The following is a 9,080-nucleotide window of genomic DNA, read 5'->3' on the forward strand; positions in this document are numbered from 1 at the left end:
CTCCCTGCTTAGCAGCGGTGTCTCGATTCAGTTTGGCAGCGGTGTCTCGGCTCAGTTTGGCAGCGGTGTCTCGGCTCAGTTTGACAGCGGTGTCTCGGCTCAGTTTGACAGCGGTGTCTCGGCTCAGTTTGACAGCGGTGTCTCGGCTCAGTTTGACAGCGGTGTCTCGGCTCAGTTTGACAGCGGTGTCTCGGCTCAGTTTGACAGCGGTGTCTCGGCTCAGTTTGGTAGCGGTGTCTCGGCTCAGTTTGACAGCGGTGTCTCGGCTCAGTTTGACAGCGGTGTCTCGGCTCAGTTTGACAGCGGTGTCTCGGCTCAGTTTGACAGCGGTGTCTCGGCTCAGTTTGACAGCGGTGTCTCGGCTCAGTTTGCCAGCGGTGTCTCGGCTCAGTTTGACAGCGGTGTCTCGGCTCAGTTTGACAGCGGTGTCTCGGCTCAGTTTGACAGCGGTGTCTCGGCTCAGTTTGGCAGCTGCGCGAGTGGGTGGAAGATGCCCGTGTGCTTCACTGTTTACCAGATCTTTTTTGGGCAGTTTTCTTGAAGATCACTCTGCGACCCACACACTGTAGTGATGTTGTTCAGCAGCAGATGAAGCGCTTTCAGCCACTGGCTTGTCATTCCCACTCGCCATCATCGAATTGACTCAAACTAGCCAGTTCTGACTGAGCTCAATTGTCATGAAACGCAAATACAGCAATGAGTTTCTCTCTCTTGGTTTAATATAAATTTTGATAAATAACAAGGAGCGCCAACAATGTGTTTTGTGCAGGGAAGTGAGTCTCTCAAAACGAACAAATTAAAAACGACAGGTCCTGACCAAACATCCACAGTATGATGGTAAACCCAGGGAGTTCTTTCAGAACAGGGCAGAATGCTTCAGGAAACAGTGCTTCCACAGTGGAAAAGTAAGTCAGCTAGCAAGGCATTTTTGTCATTTTATAACAAGCAGAAATAAGGGAGTATACTATCTCTCATAGTAGTCAATCTGAGTTTCTCTTTCAAACAATCCCCTTGTACACAGCTAATAGCTAGCTAGCTAATGTTAGCCAAAGCAAGCTATCTAGCTACTGATAGTGCTACCCTAAGTAAACAACACAGATGAAGATGAAAAAAATAAAAACTGTTGCTGTTAAAATACAAGTAATCATTTTTATTCTGAACTGGAATACATTGATTGACGCAAGCTGCTTTTTGAGGCAAACACACTCACACACTTCTGGGTTGCTCATCTATAGCAGGTTGCGGTCTCCTGCCTGGCTGAGAAAACAGTAGACGTTCTGATCCAGTTTGATGCAACTCTGGCATACTTAAGAAACAAGTAAAGTAACAGACTCAATGCTGAACATGACCTGAGGGTTACACTGTCAAAAACTGAGCCCAGAATAGACCTGCTTGTTGAAAACTTCCACCAGTCACACACCTCTCATTAGGACTGTGTGTTTTCTGGTCTAATCGGTGTGATGTGATCAATCAGTTTAGTCCAGTTCAGAATTAAAATGATTTATTGTATTTAAACTGCAACAGTTCCAACCTAGACAGCTATGTAAGAGTGTTTTTGATGGGGAAAGAAACATGAGTAGCTATTTATATGGGTATTTCATTTCATTGTTATGTTGCATTTGTTAATGGGCATAAGGGCAATGAATGAAATGTACCGATATTCCATATAGTTGCGTGTTTTGTAAGCTTGGGTCCCAGGAAAACGGAGAATTTCCGATGGGTCCCATGCTGAAAACGTTTAAGAACCCAGGGGTTCACACGAGGGAATGCCAGATGTCCTTGCTGATTGACTGTTGGCAGTGTGGGTAGGATGTTTTTAGGACCAGATAGTGTGAGACATGCATGCTGTTTTTCCATTACAACTCCTGCAGGGACTTACCCTCAAAACAAAAGCACCTTTGATTAAGGGATGTCTCTTTCTCTCCCTCTCCCTCTTACCATCTGAACAGCTGCAGTCCACACAGCTACAAAGGCACACAGCTGCCATTGGCTAGTCTGAGTATGATGGCCAATCAAAATGGGTTGTGAATCGAATATACACATACAGATCCTAACACAAACACACAGCCATAGATCAAAACAAGTGCAAACTCCAAACACACACACCTAGCCACTAAATTAATGTGGTTCATGGAAGAAAAGCTTGGTTTATTCCTGCCAAACTTGCAGCATGTGAGATGATTCACTAAGACCTAAGGAAGTTAAACTCCAAAAGTCAAGGCCAATTTGTGTTACAGAGCATTTCTAAACGGCCTGGCTCCCAGTTAATGACATGGTCTCACTACTGCCATGCCCGCCATGCGTTAGAGCAAAATTACGCTTTTTAAACCCCCAAAGCATATAGACTTATTCTTCATGCTGTGTTGTTTCCAGAGACACACGCCAATACCAGGGGAACTCAGAACAGTTGATTCAGTCTATGGCCTCTACTAGCTCACCAAGACGTGCATAGGCAGTCTTCAAAGTGTGCATTGCATAGTAGTAAAACACACACACAGGAATGATTAGGCTTTATCCATCGGCTGCCTTAAGGGCCTTCACGACATTGGCAGACAAGTCAACATGATTTGACTTCTCTCCACCCGGCTATATATAGTAAACACATATATAGCCTATGCATCCTCAAATGCAAATTGTTTGTGCCACTCCCCAGAGCTAACATGCTGACCAGACCTCCATCGCGCTAATTTTGATTTTGTTCACCCACACCAGACACGATCAGGACACGCAGTTTGAAATATCAAAACAAACTCTTAGCCAACTATATTAATTTGGGGACAGGTCGAAAAGCATTTAACATTTCCTTGGGTCCTTGGTGTCAACATCACCAACAAACTAACACGGTCCAAGCACACCAAGACAGTCATGAAGAGGGCACGACAAACCCTGTTCCCCCCTCAGGAGACTGAAAAAATTTGGCATGGGTCCTCAGATCCTCAAAAGGTTCTACCACTGCACCATCCTGACTGGTTGCATCACTGTCTGTATGGAAACTGCTCGGCCTCCGACCGCAAGGCACTACAGAGGATAGTCCGAAAGGGTCCAATACATCAATGCGGCCAAGCTTCCTGCAATCCAGGACCTCTACACCAGGCGATGGCAGGGAAAGGCCTGAAAAATTGTCAAAGACTCCAGCCACCATAGTCATAGACTGTTCTCTCTGCTACTGCACAGCAAGCGGTACATGAGAGCCAAGTCTAGGTCCAAGAGACTTCTAAACAGCTTCTACCACCAAGCCATAAGTCTCCTGAACCCCTAATCAAATGGCTACCCAGACTATTGTCCCTAAAAGGAAGACTTCATTTCAGCACACACCCAAATGCAAAGTGGATGGTTTTAGACAGAAGGGTCATTCCATATGATTTCAATCACCTTCTGATTTCACCCCTTTAGATTTGAATGAAGCCTTCCATACATGGTTGCCCATGGTAGAAGTGGTCAGAAAGTGACTTTTTGGACCTGAATGACAAAACATTCATGAGATAGGGGTGCTCAAAGTTGACCCATTTGGCATACCCCACCCTTCATCACTAAAAAAGATAATCGCTTCAGCTTGATATCATTTTAAAGCTTATAAACAGGGTTGTCAAACTGCTTCATGATTTTGTTGAGAAAAAAAAGTGTTCATTTTTTAAAACAAAATGTATGCTTTAAAGTTAATTATCTAAATACGAGTCATCTCCCCTAAAAAAAATATGTTGTAGCTTAAACCCTATTTACATCATCTGAGGTGTTTGTTGTGCCTGCACACGCTTGAAGAAAGAAAAGGTGGTGGCCAAACATGTATGAAAGGTTTCATTCAAATCAAAAGGGGTGCAGTCAGAAAGTGATTGAAATCATTTGGAATTACCCAGAATCAAGATAATGACACACTACAGAAAACTCATGGTTGCATCTTGATGTTGACTATCTTGATGTCAACCTTCTGAGGAAGGAGCGGTCTGTATCTTCACTCTCAATGTCCTCTGGTATGATTATTACATGTTTTTATCATACCCTGCTGCTGAACAGCTATGTAGGGCTAATGGAGGTCTGCTTTGATCACTGTGTGTGAATAACAAACCCCACCAAGGGACCAGGGGATATTGACTCAGTCCTTTACTAGGCCCCTGACTGTGATCTGCAATGAATCAGACCTGGTCAGCCAAGTCATGGTATACAGTAGGGTATAGTGTACATTATTGTGAATCCATATGTTTGTTGGAGTGTTTCCATCAATTCATGAATAAAAAAAACACTATTTATTTTATTGAACCTTTATTTAACTAGACAAGTCAGTTAAGAATGGGGGTGCCACAGGGTTAAATTCTTGGACCGACTCTCTTCTCTGTATACATCAAAGATGTCGCTCTTGCTGCTGGTGAGTCTCTGATCCACCTCTACGCAGACGACACCATTCTGTATACTTCTGGCCCTTCTTTGGACACTGTTAACAACCCTCCAGGCAAGCTTCAATGCCATACAACTCTCCTTCCGTGGCATCCAATTGCTCTTAAATACAAGTAAAACTAAATGCATGCTCTTCAACCGATCGCTGCCTGCACCTGCCCGCCTGTCCAACATCACTACTCTGGATGGCTCTGACTTAGAATATGTGGAAAACTACAGATACCTAGGGGTCTGGTTTACTGTAAACTCTCCTTCCAGACTCACGTTAAATCATCTCCGATCCAAAGTTAAATCTAAAATTGGATTCATATTTCGCAACAAAGCATCCTTCACTCATGCTGCCAAACATACCCTTGTAAAACTGACCATCCAACCGATCCTCGACTTCGGCGATGTCATTTACAAAATAGCCTCCAATGCCCTACTCAATAAATTGGATGCAGTCTATCACAGTGCCATCCGTTTTGTCACCAAAGCCCCATATACTACCCACCACTGCGACCTGTACGATCTCGTTGGCTGGCCCTCGCTTCATACTCGTCGCCAAACCCACTGGCTCCAGGTCATCTACAAGACCCTGCTAGGTAAAGTCCCCCCTTATCTCAGCTCGCTGGTCAACATAGCAGCACCCACCTGTAGCACGCGCTCCAGCAGGTATATCTCTCTGGTCACCCCCAAAACCAATTCTTCCTTTGGCCGCCTCTCCTTCCAGTTCTCTGCTGCCAATGACTGGAACGAACTACAAAAAACTCTGAAACTGGAAACACTTATCTCCCTCACTAGCTTTAAGCACCAGCTGTCAGAGCAGCTCCCAGATTACTGCACCTGTACATAGCCCATCTATAATTTAGCCCAAACAACTACCTCTTTCCCTACTGTATTTATTTATTTATTTTGCTCCTTTGCACCCCATTATTTCTATCTCTACTTTGCACATTCTTCCACTGCCAATCAACAATTCCAGTGTTTTACTTGCTATATTGTATTTACTTCGCCACCATGGTGTCACACCTTGGTCATTATATTTTGTGTTTTTGGTATATGTTTGGGTAAGCCAGGGTGTGACATGGGTTTATATGTTGTGTTTCGTATTGGGGTTTGTAGTAATTGGGATTGTGTTGATTAGGGGTGTGTCTAGTTAGGCTTGGCTGCCTGAGGCGATTCTCAATTGGAGTCAGCTGCTTATCGTTGTCTCTGATTGGGAACCGTATTTAGGTAGCCTGAGTTCGCGTTGTATTTTGTGGGTGTTTGTCCTGTCTCTGTGTTAGTCACCAGATAGGCTGTAATTAGTTTCACGTTCCGTTTGTTGTTTTGCTTTGTATGTTATTGAGTTATTTCATGTACGCATTCTTTCATTAAAGTCATGAGTAACCTACATGCTGCATTTCGGTCCGACTCTCTTCAACAGAGGAATGTCGTTACACATGGCCTTTTTTTGTCTTTACCTTCCTTATCTTACCTCACTTGATCACATTGTATATAGACTTAATTTTCTACTGTATTATTGACTGTATGTTTGTTTTACTCCATGTGTAACTCTGTGTTGTTGTATGTGTCGAACTGCTATGCTTTATCTTGGCCAGGTCGCAATTGTAAGTGAGAACTTGTTCTCAACTTGCCTACCTGGTTAAATAAAGGTGAAATAAAAATAAATAAATAAAAAAAGAACAAATTCTTATTTACAATGACTGCCTACCCCGGCCAAACCCGGCCAACGCTGGGCCAATTGTGCGCCACCCTATGGGACTCCCAATCACGGGCGGTTGTGATATAGCCTGGACAGGGTCTGTAGTATTTGTATTTATTATCAGCTACTCTTCCTGGGGTCCGGCAAAACTAAGGCAGTTATACATTTAAAAAAAAAATACAATACATTCATTACAGAACTTACAAACCACTAAGTGTTTGCCCTCAGGCCCATACTCCACTACCACATATCTACAAGGCAAATTACATGTGTGCGTGTGTGTATGTTATCATGTGTTTGTATGCATGTGTCTGTGCCTATGTAGTGACGCCTCTAGCACGGAGATGGAGTGCCTTAGACTGCGCCACTCGGAAGAGGGTTCAATTGCCCAAATGTTCATTTAACAGATCATTTGTTACGGATCAAATGCATATTTTAAATGCTTTTATTTACATTTACATTTAAGTCATTTAGCAGACGCTCTTATCCAGAGCGACTTACAAATTGGTGCTTTCACCTTATGACATCCAGTGGAACAGCCACTTTACAATAGTGCATCTAGGTCTTTTAAGGGGGGGTGAGAAGGATTACTTTATCCTATCCTAGGTATTCCTTAAAGAGGTGGGATTTCAGGTGTCTCCGGAAGGTGGTGATTGACTCCGCTGTCCTGGCGTCGTGAGGGAGTTTGTTCCACCATTGGGGGGCCAGAGCAGCGAACAGTTTTGACTGGGCTGAGCGGGAACTGTACTTCCTCAGTGGTAGGGAGGCGAGCAGGCCAGAGGTGGATGAACGCAGTGCCCTTGTTTGGGTGTAGGGCCTGATCAGAGCCTGGAGGTACTGAGGTGCCGTTCCCCTCACAGCTCCGTAGGCAAGTATTTAAAGTATTTTACATATGTAAATATTAATATAACAAAAATAATATGGTACAATTGATTTGGCTTTGAGTTTGCACTTTTGGGATTATCCCATTGCATAGACTGCCAGGCAAGCTAAATCAAGTGAGGATCAAATTGGCCATTCAAACGTTTTTAAGCAATACACTTGACCAAGGTCTGATCATTTTCCATCGGCAACCATTTGTGACCAATAAATCAGGTGACAACAGGTCTGGACATATTCTCCCAATCTCCCTTCCGTTCTACCAGATAACAGCAGCTTCAAAACAACAGGATGTGATGTAGTCTGCTCTATCCACTCCGGTGAGACGTGATGGCTGTAGCTAGATACTATCGGCATAATTTTACATTTTGTCATATAGCTGACGCGCTTATCCAGAATGACTTACAGTAAGTGGTGAGTGCATACATTCTAATATTTTTTTCTCCGTACTGGTCCACCGTGGGAATCGAACCCACAACCCTGTCCATGCTCTACCAACTGGGCTACACGGGACAATCGCTTCCACATCGAATCCCATACTTTGCTAATCGACTGTAAGTGGCATGTCAATAGCTCATCACTGCATTGGATCTTAATACGGTATGCGCAACCGTGCACACCCAGTAGCGCACGGGGAGAAGTCGGTCAGGCGCCTATGATAAGGATCGCCAGACAAATTAGAGCTCTTTGGCTTGTTAAATCTGATGGGTTGCAGTTAGTTAGTCCTAACACAATAAAACACACGACAAAATCGTTAAGAAAAGGAAATGCACATGCCTAAATCTTTAGGCTATACCTTACATCTCAGCGCAATAATAATCCAGTCCGCAACTGGTCCAACCGTCTATAGGCTATTTGCCACTTCTCTCAAACTGGGAGAAAAATAGATGTTTGCGCTAGTTTCCGCCTATTTTCGGTGGTCTCTGACAGCCTACAATAGGCTATATATTGCCTATATGGAATTGGGAAACGCAAACAAACCTTGTATACTTGTCCATACGTGCCATTGCCGACCACTTCCACCAGTTCGAAAATACCAGCTGGGTCCTGAAAATGAAATTAAGAAATGGTTAACATTTGTCAAATAACTTTGTGAAAGATGGGTGGTTTTCATAGTATTATGGCCAACGTTACAACCCGTTCAATTAGGCAGTAGCGCCAGATTTGCCTCACATGCCAGTGCATTGCCAACAAAGGAAAGATAGAGGAATTTATTATCCCCCTATCCTACCAAGAACAACATATCCCATTTGTAAAACATTTTACGCTGGTTTAGCCCATGGTTGCGTCAATAAATGGATTTGGACAGCAAACAATGTACATCCTCAGATAAGATGTATTGCACTCACCCGCAAAGAGGCAAGGTCTATGTCAACTAGACTTTTAGCTGGAGACTCGTTCGCCATTTTTCAATAATAAATAGAAATTGCTAAGTCTATTTTATTCCCTTCAAGTTGATTGGGTGTATGCAATGTCGTATCTCATTATTGGAAGTGATCCCTTATTCCTTGTGAATGTAATTTCGATCCAAAGCGGGTTGTTCTTTGTACTCCCGTCGTTGTCGAGCCTACGCGGTTACTCCATATTGAGCTACCGCGGCTGGCAGTGCAGAGTGCTGCTTGCTTTCTCTATTCTCCCCCTGCCTCCCTCTCTCTTGTTGTCGCTCTCTCACTCACTCCCCTGTAAAGCATCACCAACAGAGGAAGCTGAATCGGCCAGGGCCTGAGTGAGGGCAGTAGAGAGATAGAGGGAGCCACTGCTCCCCCTATCCCCAAAATAAATGAAACCAAACATGCTGCATTTATGTGCCATGCTGATTAGCTCACAATAATGTATTTTTAAGCATTTTTTTGTTGTCTTCATAAAACGACATCCATTGACATTTTAGCAGACGTTTTATCCAGAGCGATTTACAGGCGCAATTATGGTTATGTGCCTTGCTCAGGGGCACATTACCAGATTGTTCACATAGTCGGTTTGGGGATTCAAACCAGCGACCTTTTTCGGGTTACTGGCCAAACACACTTAACTGCTAGGCTACCTGCCATCCATGCATATAGCCTACCTAAATTAGGTCTAAACTAGGTATGAACAATAATATAAACACAACATGCAACAACTTCAA

At 43.7% G+C, this 9,080-nt stretch overlaps 1 protein-coding gene across 8 annotated transcripts in view; it reads right to left on the reverse strand.

Annotated features, from left to right (window-relative positions):
• The window catches only part of map4k4 (mitogen-activated protein kinase kinase kinase kinase 4), a 119,849-nt gene extending 111,237 nt beyond the window's left edge, over nt 1–8,612 (reverse strand). For 5 of the 8 annotated variants that reach the window (XM_065013886.1, XM_065013879.1, XM_065013878.1 and 2 more), the window contains exons 1-2: nt 8,305–8,611; nt 7,937–8,002 (exon numbers count right to left, since the gene is read on the reverse strand). In XM_065013886.1, the coding sequence (XP_064869958.1) occupies nt 7,937–8,002; nt 8,305–8,361 (123 nt within the window). In that variant the 5' untranslated portion in view covers nt 8,362–8,611. Of the gene's footprint in view, nt 1–7,936; nt 8,003–8,304 lie in introns of all 8 variants that reach the window. The other 3 variants (XM_065013881.1, XM_065013882.1, XM_065013877.1) reach the window with 1 other exon arrangement.
• Nucleotides 8,613–9,080: the final 468 nt, after the last annotated feature.

The sequence above is a fragment of the Oncorhynchus nerka genome, linkage group LG3 (genome assembly GCF_034236695.1).
Source record: "Oncorhynchus nerka isolate Pitt River linkage group LG3, Oner_Uvic_2.0, whole genome shotgun sequence".
In the NCBI taxonomy this organism is placed as follows: Eukaryota; Metazoa; Chordata; class Actinopteri; order Salmoniformes; family Salmonidae; genus Oncorhynchus; species Oncorhynchus nerka.